The sequence below is a fragment of the Schistocerca serialis genome, chromosome 9 (genome assembly GCF_023864345.2).
Source record: "Schistocerca serialis cubense isolate TAMUIC-IGC-003099 chromosome 9, iqSchSeri2.2, whole genome shotgun sequence".
NCBI lineage: Eukaryota > Metazoa > Arthropoda > Insecta > Orthoptera > Acrididae > Schistocerca > Schistocerca serialis.
This window is the reverse complement of record NC_064646.1, coordinates 507,002,333-507,020,135: the sequence shown is the minus strand read 5'-3', so window position 1 is coordinate 507,020,135 and position 17,803 is coordinate 507,002,333. Positions and strand designations below refer to the sequence as shown.

At 37.8% G+C, this 17,803-nt stretch overlaps 1 protein-coding gene across 3 annotated transcripts in view; it reads right to left on the bottom strand.

Moving 5' to 3' along the window:
* The window catches only part of LOC126418914 (putative fatty acyl-CoA reductase CG8306), a 175,041-nt gene that overhangs the window by 61,431 nt on the left and 95,807 nt on the right, over positions 1-17,803 (bottom strand). For all 3 annotated transcript variants that reach the window (XM_050085938.1, XM_050085937.1, XM_050085939.1), the window contains 3 exons: positions 11,718-11,969; positions 7,934-8,079; positions 7,703-7,812 (listed from right to left, as the gene is read on the bottom strand). In XM_050085938.1, coding sequence (XP_049941895.1) covers positions 7,703-7,812; positions 7,934-8,079; positions 11,718-11,969 — 508 coding nt within the window. The remainder of the gene's footprint in view (positions 1-7,702; positions 7,813-7,933; positions 8,080-11,717; positions 11,970-17,803) is intronic.

Below are 17,803 nucleotides of genomic sequence, written 5' to 3'. Positions count from 1 at the left end.
CATATCATAAAACATCAAACAGTTTTGAGGCATCCAGCCTTTTTAAGAATTTTTTTAAGAATTTCAGTTTCCTCCACAATGTCCACAGAGGTGCCTTTCTACATTTTACACAAAACAACTGTGAGCTTATTGACAATACAAGTGACTGTCCTTTCAAAATTAAGTGAGAAGCAAAGCTTGATCTCTCTCAACCATAGCATTAAAGTTTCTGTGTGTTTGCCCGATGTGAAAGGTTTTGCAGTGAGTGCAGCAGATTTTATAAATGCCTGCAGTTGTAAATTTGATTTTTTAATTTTTAATATAGTGAACAAGCAGCTGACAAGATGTGTTACCAGTTTTGAAGGCTATTCTAACATGACATCTGCACAGCAATGCACTGAGTTTATAAGACACATTCCAATAAAAGGGAAACAAAGTATATTTTAATCTTCCTGCAGTTTTGCCACTAAATTTGTATCCTATATTCTGAAGAGCCTCAAGTTGAGAATTATGTCTGTAAACTATACAGCAATAATAGCCATTTCTGAAGGCAATATGGCAGAATGTATTTGGTTCTTCGTTAGTTTTTGTATTATTTAGGCATAATACAATTAATCTGTTAATCAGTGCTTGAAAGAACACTTTTAACAACATTATTTTTTATTATGCTGCTTTTATGAAGTCTGAACAAGTTTTGTTACACTTTCTGTAGACGATGCCTATTGGTATGCATGCGTCAGATAGCATGCTTACCTAACATGCTCCAAAACACCGCACATAAAACCAGCATTTTAACTGTTTCTGTTAACTTGGATTCTATTGGTGGTAAAAGGGTAGGCTCAAGCCCTTGGGCCTGGGATCATTTGTATACCCAACAAAAGAATGGTTTTGGTGTCACTATTTTACAGTACAGGGCCAACATTGGAGATGGGCAAACTTGTTCATCCTTGGAAACTAGTTCACTGCTGATCACTCTTTTTTTGGGAACCATTCACTTTTACTCATTTACCTTTCATTTGTGCATGGTATATAGTCCTTATGAAAAATTGAAAATTAGTAGCATAGGTGACTGAAGATGGAAGGCGCCATGAGGGGGCACTTGCCTCCCCTCTGGAGTACATAGTTTTTATTCATTACAGAGTTCTCACACACTTGTAAAAGTAATTTTCGTGATTCTGCAAAACCTCATTTAGCCAACTGTAGCGCTATGTGGCTGATCGCAGTGAAATAATATAAAGTGGAGCACAAAAAACCGGCCCCCCAGTACAGACTGCTCGCCAATTATGCACAATTTGTTGACCGCTATGAGCAGAATAGATAAACATGTAATAATTAGGCAGTAAAAAAATAACAAATAAGCTAATGCAAAACCAACTTTGAAACAATAGACGACGATTGGTGGGAAATTAACAAGACTGTTTTGGCACAAATGGTCATTTTTATAACACGACAGAATTTAATTCACGAAGTACCAATATCAAATGCCCCCCTCCCGCCCTCTAGACCCAGGCCTGCTGTGCATGTGTGCATCTGGCAGCTTGGACGCACTAGTAAAATTTTTCCAGGTAGCATCTGGCTGTTTGCTGCTACTGCTTGTACAGCTTACAGTCACACTTCTGTATCCAGAAGCGGGAGAAGGTACTACTCATACGTGACTCAACAGCACATGCACACGGGCCCGTTCGCAACTGCTCAAATGAATCAAAGGTAAACAGTTGTGATGTCACACTCAATGGAGGCAATCTGTTGTTACGAAGCACTGCATAATCTTTCTAAAGCCTTCAACACATTTTGCTGTTGGTAGACACTTGTATGAGTACTGTGTTTTGTTGTATACACACATTTCCTTTGAAACTCAAGTTTTATTTTTGTTTTTCTCTCATTCATGTTTTATTGCTGCAGTATTATTCTGTAATAGTGGGATACAGTAATATCCTTTGTTAGAGTATTGGTTCTTAGCAGTCAAAATTACAAAAATTTAACTGAAAACTAAAACAATGAAAAATTCCCGCAATTCTAAAAAATTCCCTGGGTTTCCCCCAGATGAAAAAATTCTCGGGTTTCTCCTAGATCTCCCAGTTGTCCCAGGTCATATACATCCTACAATAAATACTGGAAGATAGCAAACAGTGGTTGGGTACTGAAAGAGTGAAGGAGACAATGACCATGTGAGAGAAACAGTGGCAGCGGAACATAGCTGACAGTGATAGAAAAGTACTAAGTGGAGGAGACAGAGCCAGGGCGGCAAGGGGAGGGGGGGGGGGGCGGAGGGGGGGAGGAATGAAGAGAAAGTGGAATACTGTAGTAATAGAAAAGAATGAAGGTGACTGTGGATGTGACATAGGAGACAATGCCCTATAGAAACAAAGAGATAATGACACTGAGTTGGGATAAATGAGAGTGAAAAAGAGTGACTGGGAGTAGATGGGTATGAGCAACTTACGGTGATGGACTAATGGGTATGGGCTGGCTAGTTAGGGAAGCTTGTAGGAGTTTGAGGTGAGTTGCACCATAAAAAAAAGTGTGAATGTGTTTGCATGCCAAAAGTTTTGGGAAAATTTTTAAGCTACTGAGGAAGGTAGAGTGAGGCAAGCTGGTATCTCAAATTTCAGACACAGTCTTCTAAATAAACAGAGATATATTTACATTTTTTTGTACTCAAATACATTTTCCCTCTAGTTGCCACATTCTTGTTTATTTGACTAATTTCACTGTACTCTGTTTTTAGACAGTATTGTAGCCTATTACCTATGTTATTCTATTCAAAGTGTGCACTGAGCAAGAAGTAAAGGACACCAAGGAAAAATTTGGAATAGGAATTAAATTTCAGGGAGAAAAAATAAAAACTTTAAGGTTTGCCAATGACTGTAATTTTATCAGAGACAGCAAATGACTTGGAAGAACATTTGAACAGAATGGATAATGTCTCAAAAGGAGGACATAAGATTAACACCAACAATACCTACACAAGAATAATGGACTCTACAGCTGAACTATATTAAGTGATTCTGAGGAAATTAGCTTAGGAAACAAGATAAAGTTGTGGATGAGTTTTGCTATTTGGCAGCAAAATAACTGGTGATGCCCAAAGTAGAGAGAATATAAAATGTAAGCCGACCATGGCAAGAAAGACGTTTCTGAAGAACAGAAATTTATTATCATAAAATACAGATTTAAGTACTAGGAAGTTTTTTCTCAAGTATTTGTATGCAGTGTAGTCATGTATTGAAGTGAAACATGGATAGTAAACAGTTTAGAGAAGAGAACAGAAGCTTTTGAAATGTGGTGCTACAGGAGAATGCTGAAGATTGGGTGGTGGTGGTGGTGGGGGGGGGGGGGGGGGGGGGGGAGAGACCAAGAGATGAAGAATGTAGGTTACAGTAGTTATTTGGAGACAGGCAGGCTTGCACAGTATAAAGTAGCATGAGGAGATGAGGAGCTACATCAAACCAGTCTTCTGATAGAAGGCAACAACAACAACAACAACAACAACAACAACAACAACATTTAGTTCAGAGAAATGCTCCACACTGTTACCATATTGATCCACAAGGGAGAGGGGGCGGATAGGGGGAAGAGGAGGCACTTGTCTCTCCTCCCTGGAACCCAGAGTTGTTATTCATTAGGAACCCAGGGTTGTTATTCATTACAGAATACTCCTACACTTCTAGAATGGAGTGGGTAACCATCAATTCCCTATGATATGAGTTTTTTCATGTCACTTATAACATTTCGTCATCGTGACATGAAATGTCTAAACAAGCCACTCATTTACATTAAAAAATGCCTACTTTAGAGCCTTTCTGACTCCCACCCCCGAGGATATATTTATGCAGACGTCCGTGCCAGTTACATACATTATTTTTCTGAAGATACAATGAAAACAACAAAATGGTAAACAGCACACTTTACCAGTTAATATGACTCATTTACTAACAACACAGGGAAAAAATTGTAGAAATATTTCATGACTTCCTTAAAACAGCAACACAGACAGGTAATAAAGACAATACCAGTGTCAGAGAAGTCACATACTGCCACTACAGGCACGAATCGAGCTTTCTTAGTATTTCATTCCAGGTACCTCTGTATAAGAATTGAGGAACTTCTAGCAGAACTTGATGGCTGGTAAATTACAAAGAAATTTCAGACCAATTTTTTTTTTTTTTAATTGTTGTTGTGACCCTACAGTGTGAGCACACATAATCAAACAGTGCACAATACATGTGCCTCCATGGGTGGCACAGAGATGTCGCCTCGTCATCTAGTCAGATGGTGCAGCAAGTGTTGTGCCATGTGCCCTCTGTCACCCTTGTGTTTGCTGCTTATTGTATATTCACCTACAAGACCGTATGTCAATGTATTATACAGTTACGAGACTTTGTACTGTTCTACACTTCATTCAATGTCATTGTTGGTCTCTTCATGTGGAAGCAGAATAAAACTGTTGGTGTTACCTCTGATGCTGTGTCTGTACAACATTACAATATTCTTTTTTTTAGTCTCAGGTCACAAGAATAGTATGAGGAGAATATTATGAAAAGGAAATGCTGCTGAGGCAGCCAGAGACAGTGGTCATGTGTGTGTGTGTGTGTGTGTGTGTGTGTGTGTGTGTGTGTGTGTGTGTCTAAAGATGTTCATAATCTTTTTGCTGTGCCTGTCTACAACTCAACATCTGCGCTATATGATGGGTAGCAATCCATCCTTTTCATAATATTATTGTCATTCCATCCTAGATTTTCCATTGTTTAAATATTATGACAACTGACTTACACTTTTTAGGAAATAATCATAAGGAACAAGGAGAAACTGCGATAGTAAAATGCTAGAAACTACATTGCAAACCAAACTAGCATTGCATACAATTACACATGTTTGAATTCACTAAATAGTTGCTTGTAAACTGAACACACCAAAAGAAAGAGTTACTAAATATTGAACTCAAGTGTATATAGTTGTGTATAGCTGTTAGTTTGATTTGTAATTTAGTTTCTTAGTATTTTACTACCTCATTTTTCATTTCTTCTAAATAACTTGACGACCCAGCCTGAGCACAACTCTAGCCACAATGTTGTGCTTAAAAAGGTCACACCTGGGTATATCATTGGCTGTGATTTTTTCCACACAAGGTGCCTATCACTCAAATTGAACTGATTTTGTATGAGAACAACATATGGATGTCTCGCTACCTGCCACTTGACTGGTGCTACCTTCTATTTTCAGTTTCTATAAAATTATTTTGAAAGAAACTAACAAACTTAGGAACTGCTGTAATGACTGACCGAGCCAAAGTGTGCTCACATTGTCACAATTTTCATGTGTTTACCTGTTAGGTTTTGTAGTTAGCTGGAATTTCTGCTACAAATACGTCATCTGGGGAGTTAAGAAGAAATTTTGGCAGCTCAAAAGGAATAATTTAATTATTCTTGATTGAAGGGAGAATAATCTGAAAGGGAATAGTCTGCAGAAGATTCATATTCAAGTAAGCTGCAGTCTGCTGTATTTTTTCACTGTTTAAATTGTTTCTACAAATACTGCTATTGCAATGACAATTTACTTCCATTTTATTTGTCTGAATCTTGTCTTTTTCACAGACGAATCTCATGACAAAGCAGCATTCAACATGGGTTTCCACAGTTTGTGTGAAGAAGATGATACGTTTTACTGTCTAAGCACGTAGGAAAGAAACAAATAGGTTTTGCCCTGATTGCAACACACTTCTCTGCATGCCAGAATACTTCAGACTTTTCCATACAAAGGCAGCTACATGGAATTGCTCAATAACTAACATCACATTTGCCCCCCTCTCAGATAGTTATACCACTATTTTAAAATTTGTAACCTATCAGAGAACTTCTATAAATAAGAAAAACAAATCTTGAAGCCTGGTCTTTTTTAGAAGTATTACTTTTTCAGATATACGAAACACAAACTTGGTAGTAAAATTTTACCCACTGATCAGGCACATCGTTTTTCGTACCACGAGCGGGCGCACAGCACACTTTGTACACATTTAAAGAATAGCTATGTGTATGTCACCAAGCTAAACATGCATGATCAAAATCAGAATTTAATCATAGCCTGATTCAAAAACTGTGTAATAAACTTCCATTACATGAGCTAAAGCACTGTTTAATTAAAAACTAATAAACTAAACATTCACTATATCACTCTGTTGCCACATACAAGTGTTACCCCACAGTAATGAGCCACTTTAAGCACTAAACAGCGCAGCTGCATCAAATTCCAGCCAACGAATTATTTTATCCCCATCTCAGACAACTGCCTCATTACGAGACTATGCTGGTAGCTTGTAATGTGGGTCATTTTCTTGCACAGATAGTAATTTTTTTCTCATGTAGTTCACAGTTTTATATTACATCTGCTTGTTTGGGCATATGACAACACAGCTTATTACTGTGTTGGCAGAGGCAATGAAGATGGAATAGGTATGGGTCCACGATTGTAAAACGACAATGGAATGGTACACGACAAATTTGCGGGCGGCATACTTTATACACAGACACCTGCTTGAGCGTTACATAATGCCATTAACAGCTGGCTTCCTAGACCTGCTATTCTACTAAGTGGGTCGACTTCAAAATGTTAAACAGAACATCTGATGATGATTTGGTAATAGTATATCACCTGAGTCTGAGAAATACAATCTGAGGGGTAGTGATACAGTTTTAATTATTACTTAAAAAATGAATAAATAAATAAAAAATAAAGTTATATAATTAATTTTTTTGATGCTGTTTGCAGGTTTATGTCTGCAGCCCTGGTTCACTTTGAAATTTCCAAGCCAAAGTACCAGAGCACACCACCAGATACAGGAAAATAAAACGGCATGGCTGAGCTCCACTTTATTAATGGGATGTGTCACTTTGGTTTTCCTGGTCTAGTGGTGTGCTACAGTACTATGGCTCACGGGTTTCAAAGTGAACCAAGGCTGCATACATATCTGTAAACAATTTAAAAAACAATTTTTTTATGTGATAATTAAAACTTGATCACTACCCATCAAAAAAGAATCTAGTTAAACGACTGTGTCTGTACTCCTGCTGTGCAATAAGCCTAGGCTGTGTAAATTCCAGATCATCTAATAGTAATACACATAGTACTACACAGAAAACCAATAAATTTTACACAAAAATTATGTCATATTTTGCATTCAGTATTTCACATACAGACACAAAAGAAAGAGAGGCTCTTGTGGCACAAACTTTTCATTTGTCGGCTATCAATAGTGACACAAATTTAGAATTAATTCATTTGAATAACGTCTACCTCAGTTACCTCAACACAGATAAGTTAGAGCATCAATTGCAGTCAAAAGCTGTAACATAGGCAAGGATGGACCTCATGATAAAAGAATCATTGTCGTTAGAAGAAGTCCTAAGCCAGGAAACAGGATTCATCAAACTTGACATCAGTAAGTGGTGACGCACAATACAGTCCAATGAAATATTTATTATGAAGTATAGACAAGCAGAGGTGTAAGTTATAGACAGATATGTTTGTCTTTTTAGTTGTACTGAATTGTACACAATAAAATTAACTGCTTGGCACTAGAACAGAGGACGGAATCATCTGGCCAACACAGAGTGTAACTTCTATACATGCTTTTGTTTTTACACCATTAATGTATTCAAAAATTTGTCATTAATGTAGTAAAGGAATGGCACATTCAGAGAAGAAATGATGTAAAGACTGTACTCACTCATACTGGGACGCACTATGGCAACGGGGAAATACTGAACTGCTTTTGATACTTCATGTTCTGCTAAATTCTTTGTCAGTGCATACGCATTAGGAAGTTCCCCTAGTAACCTGTTAACAAGAAATAGCTCTGTATTCTGCAAAATTTTAATACACCAATAGTTTCATAGTTTTTTGAGCTTTTCTTATAATAAGTTCCTTCAGAATAAAATGTCAGAGATACATTACTTACTTTGGAGTCATAGCATCTACTGCTTCATCATTAAGAGTAGTTGCAATATTTATTACTTTTTCAACATCAGCTGGAGGATCATACAGAATTTCTTCCACTTTCTTTTTATCACTGTTCACATACGCACTAGAAACATGAACCATAGCCTGAAACAAATTATATTTATGAATTTATAGAACTTCAGGAAAAAAATTCAACGAAATTATTATAATTATAGAATGAAACACATTTCTAATCAATGCTTAGTACCACAGCAAAATTTTGTTTATTTCACTCCACTGCATCAACATCAGTACTATTTTTGTTCCTAGGACAAAATTTGAAGTCTTTTGCCTAATCTTGTGGACTACACAGACAAGCATATTTATGTTGGCACTGCAATGAACTGTCATCTGCTCTACACTAGGTTTAAGTACAATATGCACATGGCTCTCCAGAAGCTATAGTCATGAACACTGATATTTTCAGATGATGTGTCTCTACTGAAGTGTTTTCAAGCTGTTTAATTTTAGTGACATATCAGTAAACAGTCCTGCTTTTACATCTGCTTACTATTTATGTCTACGATGTGCCACCTACTAACCAGTAAGCACATGACATGGTATTAAAATATCAGGGTAAAGATTTCAAGGATTATGAGAGTACACTCCACTGATCTCAACATACTGAATGAGTACTTTTGCAAGGGGAGACTCCCACCAAAGTCGAGCAAAACAGAGGTCACAGCATCACACTTCCATAATAAAGAGGCACACAGGAAGTTATACATGCTATTTGATGGGTTAAAATTTCCCATAACTACTTCCCTAAATATCGGGATTTCACCCTCAATCTGACACTGTCATTTAAGTGGCAGTGTGTGAAACTGTCAAACAAGCTTGGCTCAAGAATAAATCCACCCCACCCAAAATAGCTGGATGTAACTATGCAATGATACAATTTCACTTTCGTGCTCAGATTCTCGATATTGTGGCACTGCATGGCAAACCAGCAAAAATATAACGAAGGCAGGAGTACGGCTAAACGAGGACATAAGGAGGGTGGCTGGCACTGTCATATCTACTTTCACCCAGTGGTTGTCTGTTCTATACAATATTGCTACACCTCATCTCAAAAAGAAGGCTGCCAAGGTGTAAATTCTCAAGACAGAGTCCCATAAGAATTCTGGTGTAATCAGCACTTTTTAAATTCCACCAGCTTTACACGAAGTCCGGCAAGCCAAACTGGGTCGATCTTTGAGTCACTAATTTTTCTATGTTACTGAAAAATTGACAGAACACTGGAATAAATACCCACTCCAGGATGTCCACCTAATTCATAACCCAACAGTGATGGCAACTTTCCCCATTGTGGATAGTCAAAACTCAACTACATCTCAAGGGACAAGGGAGATGTGGCCACATCTTGATATATGGTTATTGCGAAAGTGCTGTGTGTGACTGTGGTGTGCAGGAATAAACAATATGACACTGTAGGGAACTGTCTGATCCACGTTTCTAATGAAGGTTTAAAAGATCTGTATGAATATGAGGTCAGGTGCCTTACTCTCATAGATTTAAAAATTAACCTGTAAATGTGTTGAAAAAAAAAAAAAGAAGCGTTGAATTGTCGACGGGCACACACAAAAGAAAGTAAAAAAGAAAGAGAAATTTACTAGCTTTCTTTCTTTCATTCATGTGTGGCTATTGATAACAATCCTTCTGTTTCTCAGTAAGTGGCCTCCTTTAATCCCAAAGTAATTAGATTCTACAAGAACTTTTCCAATGATATTTGTAAATATATATGAAATAGCAATATATATGAAATATCAAAGTTACTTGTTAAATTTTACAAAATAAATGACAACTAAATATTAGCAATATTAATTAGTTATACAAGAAACAACTGAATAAATTAGCATTATATTAATGGTTATAATCTGAGGATCGTACTCACAATATGACAATAGGTCGATGACATGCTCACTCCTTACACTCTCTGGTGTGGTAGTGTTATGCTAACAGGAAAACACCACTCTCATTACTGTCAGAATCTCATTTAAAATTGTCTCCTTCAATACTGCTCAGTGCTCTGTCCCAGTTGCATAATTAAATTTTCTACGCTTTCTTTCCCAGTGTCTTCATTTTTGGCTGACACACTGTTGACACGTTCAGTACTGTTCAAAATTTTTGTCTACGTCTTGCTTGTCAATTGATTGACAGCAACGACAAGAGGATTTTCAACTTCAGAGATCGTGAATTTTTTACTGTCTGCAGCAACATAATGTTTTATTTGCACCCATATCCCTACAATGGCACCGACATGGCAATGGTATGAAGAAAGCGTAACACTTTCATGCCCGTATTTTTTAGAAATCTCATCAATTACATATGTTGGAAATTGTGGTTCCTTTTGTACAACAATTTCAAGTAATTCTGCCTCCTTCAATCTTCTCTGAAATCCACTTTTTGTCATTTGAGCCACTGAATAATTCTTCTTGTTTCATTTCCACAGTTGGTGTCCTATCATGAACAATGGAATGATATGGGGCATTGTCCACGACTATCACTGATGGACTTGTCAGATATGTCATAAGCAATGTTTCAAATCAGTTTTGAAAAACCACACTGTTCACCTCTTTGTAGTGATCACCTGTCTTTTTTGTATGAAACATTAATAAGCAGTTAACAGAAACCGTCCAAAGTATCTGCATGTATTGCAAAAATTCGCCCTCCTTTTCCAACAGGCACTGCCATGACCCCCTCAGGTGATCCATCACTCAAGCCTCTACATAATGAATGACGCATTAACCCACATTTCATCTAGCCACAATATATTTTTGAATCTCACACTCATGATTCTGCATAGAAATGCGACTACACCCGTCCTTTCCATCAATATTTTGCATCTGTTAAACACTGAATAGCTGAAGGCTATGCCTTTCAGCACTATATGTAAAGAAAATTTGCTTGCTTCAAAAATATTATCTTTCTGAAGAGACACGAGTAATTTAGATAGAGTGGGATGTTACCTTCTATTATTATAATAGCTATATATATGATGATAAATAAGTGTCTTTTTGGAAACCCTCTACAGCTATCACGTGCTTCTTAGTGTGTGCAGCCTTGTTGTGCCACTCTCACCAAAGCCTATACTGTACTGTTTTTTCCCTATTGTTACAACAGTGTTCTTGTTTATTTTCAATGCTGCTGCACTCCTCTTAACAACCTGAGCAACAGGAAATAAGGGATCACCTTTTTCCTTTTCTTTTTGAAAGTAGTCCCTCACAGAACACACAAATTCGTAGGGCTCGGCTGGGTAGGACACTTTTCTTTCTTTCACTTCACAATTTGGCTGGCACTACTCGTTGCACTGGATATTGTTTAAAAGGAAACATGAGCAAATAAACACTAACAACAACAAAAGTAAAATAAACTACAAATTGCACTATTAACACAAATGACAGCACCAGTTTCATGCAAGACACTCAACGGTATGTTCTGAAGCACGCATCAGATTTGCAGAGAGGCAACGTGGCTCCTGCTGCCTGCTCGAGTACAGTCCAATGTTGGCTGGCTACCTGCGTTCACTAGGCACTGGAACAATGCTACTGAACTGTCAGTACCAATAATGCATCTCCCGGACAATATGCTCCACAAAGGTTAAATGAAGAATTAAACACAGACATGGTACTTAGTACGAAACATATTTTATTGACAAGTCACTAACCACAGCGAGATCTGTCCTATTAAGATGTCAACTCAATATTTTCCTCCCAGAGAAAGTCAGCAAATTACTCGCTCACCTCGAGCTTGCTCATCTCTCGGCACAGTTCAATGACGCGCCTAGTGCCGAGCAGGTTCGTGGCCACCGTCGGCTTGAGAGGCGACTCGAAGTCTAGGGTCGCGGCCGAGTGGAACACCAGCTGCACCTCCCGCGCCAGCATCTGCCTGTCCTCTGGCAGCAGACCCAGGCCTTCCTCCGAGACGTCTCCAGCCACAGCCTTCAACCGCGCAAAAGGTTTCTCGGGGCACTCCTTCACAAGGCGTTCAAATCCCTGCAGAAAAACAATCATCAGATGCAGAACCGGTTGAGTCTGTGACACGACAGAAACTGCAGACAGCCTCAACTTCTGGCAGAACTGCTGACTGAGTTGCTGTCTAAATGAATTGGGCCCAATCACTGTGGTGACTACAGTGTTAGCCCACTATATAGACTACATTATGATCAAATACAGCATCAGCAGAATGAGTCAATTTTGCTCACAAAACTTGAGGCACTGGTCATGGTCGTTTGCCAAGTGTATCGATTTACAGTGTACTCAACCTCTGGTAAATCATTCTAAGTTACACAACAACTCATTCTATGTTCAGTTCTAGTTACAGACTTTTGTCAGTCACTCAAATCTCACAACCTGTATCAGAAGGTATTTGAAAACTTCCAACCATTAAGGATTGCATGTCCGATCTCTACATCCCCCGAAGGATTTCAGAAATCTGTTGTCAATGCACAATGTAATAGTAATTTTACACACTCTGACACAAAATGTATGTACTTTTCGAAAATATCTCACTGCTGGCCACGCAGAAAAATGTTCTCTTGTCACAGGTTCAAACTCTGGCAACAGTGGGACACTCACATGAGTAGTAATAACAACACAGTTACTGTATGGAATGTAAAAACACAGGACTGTTCCTTTACAGGAGATGTTTAAAATGTACATTTCCATGATCATGAAAGGCTTTACAATGACACACCACAGACAGACCTACAGGTTTCAAGAATCATAACATACTGCTCTGCATTCCATGATAACACGGCAGTTAATCCACAATTTTTGTTCCAGTTAGCAAGTGCACTCCAGTGGAGACCCGTATCAGCTGTGGTGCATCAGTATTTTTACTGTGATATATGCAGTCACAAAAATAATTACTGAGTAGACTCTGCCTGCTTGTCCAGTGTCCAGAATGAAGTTACACACAGTTATGGTAAGATGGTCAACAAGTCCCCATCTAACAAATCAAGAAATTGGGAATACCTACAAATTAAAAAAAAAAAATTACACACATAGCTTGTTGCCCACTCCTCCCACAAATTATGTGAATATCTGGATTGAGAAACAGAAAAGTTTTGTTAGCTTCATGACAACCAGATATGTTTATTTTATTTTATTTTTTTTTTTTTCGATTTTGGCCATCTAGGGACCGTGTTAAGCAACTATTTTTCAATGTACATTTCTCCTATTGTGCTCCTCCTCTTTTCTCTTCTGCCAATATGTCTTCATCCTCTCTCTGTGCTGCTCCCTTCGGTCTTCTGTCCACACTGTTCCTCCAGTTCTTCTCTTCTTCACTTCAAATCCTTCAAAATGTTGAATTTTATCTCTCATTAAGTCTCTGTTGGTTATATAATCTTCTCCTATACCCATCTCCTCTAAGTCTGCTTTGACTTCTTTGAACCAGGTAATTTGGGTTCTGGGGTTTTTGTCAAAAAATATGAATATTTTCTTTGTCAGCCTTTCATCATTCATTCTTTTCAAATGGGCGTAAAAGCTTACTCTTCTCTTCCTTATAGTATCTCCCACTTTCTCAATTTTGTCATACACTTCTCTATTACTTCTAAGCTTCCAAGTCCCTTTCTCAAACCTCGGCCCAAGTACTCTTCTAACGATTTTTCGCTCCTTTTTTGCTATAGCTTCCATTTCCTTGTTAGTGTTCATTGCTAAACATTCAGATGCATACAGACACTCTGGCTTAATCACAGTGTTGTAGTGCCTTATTTTTGTGTTAATTGATACTGACTTCTTGTTGTACACATTCTTTGTTAGCTGGAATGCCATTTCCATTTTTCTTGTTCTTGTTTTATTTCCTTCTTTATCTGAAGCATTGGGCTGGATGATTTCCCCTAAATATTTGAAATTAGAAACATTCTTTATCTGGCCATACTTCGTAATCATATTGTTCGGTGCCTCTTTTACATTGGTTAGGTACTCCGTCTTTTCAAAGGAGATTTTCAGTCCTGCTTTTTCTGCTGTTTCATTCAGAATATTGATCTGTTTGACTGCTTCTTCCAAACTTCCTGCCAGAATCGCTAAGTCATCAGCAAAAGCGAGGCAATCTACTTCTAATCCATCCTTTATTCTTCCTAATCTGATTTTTTGTATTCCTTCTTCAGTCGTTTTCTTCCTCCACTCCCTAATAACTTTTTCTAACACACAGTTGAATAGGGTAGGTGACAACCCATCTCCTTGTCTTAATCCTGTTCTGATTTTGAATGGTCTGGATACCTCATCACGGAACTTTACTTTTGCATAGGTATCCGTAAGTGTTTCTTTGACGATTGCGACTATTTTCTTGTCTGCTCCAAACTCACTAAGGATGTTAACCAAGGTTGTTCTGTCAACGGAGTCGTACGCCTTCTTGAAGTCAACAAACGTGATAAAGATGTCTTTTCCTCTTAATCGTCTATATTTAATAATTAACTTCAAGTTTAAAATTTGCTCCACACAAGATCTTCCCTTCCTAAAGCCTGCTTGGTATTCACCAATTTCTTGATCAAGTTGTTTCTCCAATCTGTTTTGTAGGGCCTTAGATAGAATTTTATACGTTACCGGAAGTAAAGATATCCCTCTGTAGTTATTTGCATCGGTTTTATCCCCTTTCTTGAAGATGGGGTGGATTAATGCAGTTTTCCATTCTTCCGGTATTTTCCATTCTTCCGGTATACGTTCCGTTCTCCAAATCTCATTGATTATTCCCAGTAGTTTTTCTTGAGTTGTATTATCCACACATTTCCACATTTCTGCAATTATCATGTCTTCCCCTGGTGCTTTATTGTTCTTAAGGTTTTTAATGATTTCTCTGATTTCTATGACGCATGGGGGTTCAGAATTATTGTTTACTGTGTTTTGGGTGTTGGCTGGTAATTTTTCAATAGGTTCCTGACAGTTGAGGAGTTGTTCAAAATATTTTGCTAATATTTCACAATTTTCTTCATTATTCATTGCCAGTTTTCCACTGGTATCTTTAAAACACAGATTTGGTGCTACATATTTTTGTAGTTTGTCTGAATGTGCTGTAAAAGGATCTGTCATTGTTTCTCTTAAAATCTTTATCCATTTGTGTAAGTTGGTTCTTTTCAAATAGTCTTTTTACTGATCTAATGAGTTTTGCCATAGAAGATCTTTGCTGTTTGAACTCCAGGTAGTCCTTATCACTTTTGGTTGAGTGCCATTTCCTCCATGCCTTCATCCTTTGTTCTATTGCTTCCTCACATGTCTCATCCCACCATTCGTGTTTCTTTCTCTTTTTCATTTTTGCGACTTCTTGAGCAGATCTTATCATTCCTTCTTTTATATCTTCCCATTTATCCGAACATATAACTATGTTTTGACAGAATTCTTCTATTTTCTCTTTCAAAATGTTTGCGTCAATCTTTTGAGTTTTCCTGTTTTGTATTTGTTTCTTTCTTTGTGGTATGAAATTGTCGATAAGTAGTGGTCAGTTACAATGTTTGCCCCTTTCCGAACTCTCACATTCATTATTTCTTTTTGATTATAGTGTGTGATGGCTATGTGATCTATCTGGAACTCTCCAATACTTGTGTTTGGTGGTTTCCATGTTTTCTGTTTCTTAGGAGGTTTTTTGAAATTTGTAGACATTAATTTTAAGTTATGACCCCTGCATAGTTCTATTAATCTTTCTCCATTTCTGTTTGTCCTTTTGTGAGCCGGGTAGTTTCCTACTGTTTTTTTGTATTTTTTTTCTTGGCCTATTTGTGCACTGGAGTCCCCAAACAGTATTTTCACATTTGATGTTGGAATTTTAGAAAGTTCGTGGTCTAGAGATTCCCAATATGTATCTACTTTCTGAGGGTTTTTCTTATTGTCATTGCTGATGGGTGCGTGGCAATTAATAAGTGTATAGGTTTTATTTAGGGCGCGGAATGTGAGAAAAGACAAGCGTTCATTAGGTGACTGGAAGTCGGTTATTGAGTTTACCCAGTTAGATTTCACGATGAAGCCTGTTCCAAGGTGGGGAAGGCCTCTTCCACATGGGTTCCAGCCTTTCTTTCCTTTAAATATCCTGTATCCTTCATAATCCATTAAATCATCATCTGTAAATCTGGTTTCCTGCAGCGCACATATTTGGATTTTATATACCTACAAGACTTTGGTGAGCTGCTTCAGTTTTCCCGGCTACAAGAGCGAGTTAATATTTAGGGTTCCAAAGAAATGTACGTTGTTTTTCTTCAGTTTCGAGGATTTTGAATTCCTTGAACGACATGGTGCTTCAGGCTTTCCAGAATCCTTAGGCCTGATTGCGCTGCTGTTAGCAGCGGAGGATTGGTTACCTCCTGGAGTAGTTCTATCTAGGGAAATTGACATCATGCATAGTTGTTTGAAATTCAGGGGGAGATGGCTTTTTATGTTTATTATGAAATGGTACACAGTAAAACTGAGGCAGCAGCAGCTTTTTTTCAATGTAACAGCTTTCTTAGTAATTCACTCTACTTAATTTAGACAACATTAGTGTGAATACCATCCCTGCTTCTTGATGGGCTCTACGGAAAATGTTGAAGGAATAAATGAGTTACTGCATTATTCTTTTTCAAATTTTTGTTTCCGTTGCCTTACATGAAATGGTGTCTTACTGTTGCCATAAACCAAGTGTAGAACTAACGAAGCAAGAGGACATTCAAAAATTTTGTCATTAGTTAGTACTGTAAACTTACTGACACTAGTTTATATGACACTTTATGTACAACACATTTTATTCTACACACATCTGCACTAGTCTGTGGGTATTCTTATGAAACAAGAGTCACACAGATGACTGAGGTGACAAGCAGAATTAACTGCTCCACAAAGGTCCACTGGAGAGCAGTCCCTGCTGGAAAAATTCTGAGAAAGAGGCCTTGATCAACCTGTCAAAATCTGTTAGTAGACTTCAGAGTCAGCCTATCCTGTATGGATACTGAATCTTCTGAATGGGAGCTGCAAATTATCTCGTCAGAAATCTTGCCACACACTACAGCTTACCTTTTGAGGAATCAATATAATCCAATTAATATAGGACTGCATTTAATTTCTTACATCAATTAGCTTCTATGTTGCGAAAAAATTTTCTTTTCTCCACACTTTCTTATGTGGCAGCCAGACACTTTAAATGTACATCTCAACTGTGGATACCCAAAAGTAACTTATGTTTCATGACACTATTTTGACACTCTGGGACAACTGCACAACATAATACTAAAGCAGTTTGTGGCCAGGACCCATTTCAATAAAATCCTGAGTGTGTGAACACGTCATATGTAATACAATTGCCAACAATGGTAGTTTTACTACATATGAGAGTCATCTAACCATATGGACTTTATTTAAATGATACACAGGGTGAGTCAAGAGGAAAGGTACAGGCTTTGAGGGGTGATAGTATCAGTGATCCTGAACAAAAAAGTTCATATGAACTTATTGTCAATGGTTTAATACTTTGTTAGGCCAACTTATTTTCTGTGTTATTCAAACATTGTTATTGTTCACAATGTACAATGGTAGTGTAGAGGAAGCTTAGACGAACAGTTTGATAAGGACACTTGTATTCTATCAGGCCATGAAACTACTTCAAATTGGGCTACAAAGAGCACCTAGCTACAGCACATGTGCATAGCACTAGATTGTCAGTATCCTCATGCTGTCTTTGGGCAAACTCAAGTCCTTGAGAAACATGAACAGGTCCTGTTTTTGTAGGAAACTGAATGTAGTTTAATTTTGCACAGCAACATGTTTTCACTGGAGGGTGAGGATTTTGAGTAATTCAAGAAATTGTACAAAAGTGATACTACATGTGCTCTATCTCTGAAACCATCCACAATAAGGCACATGTTAATATG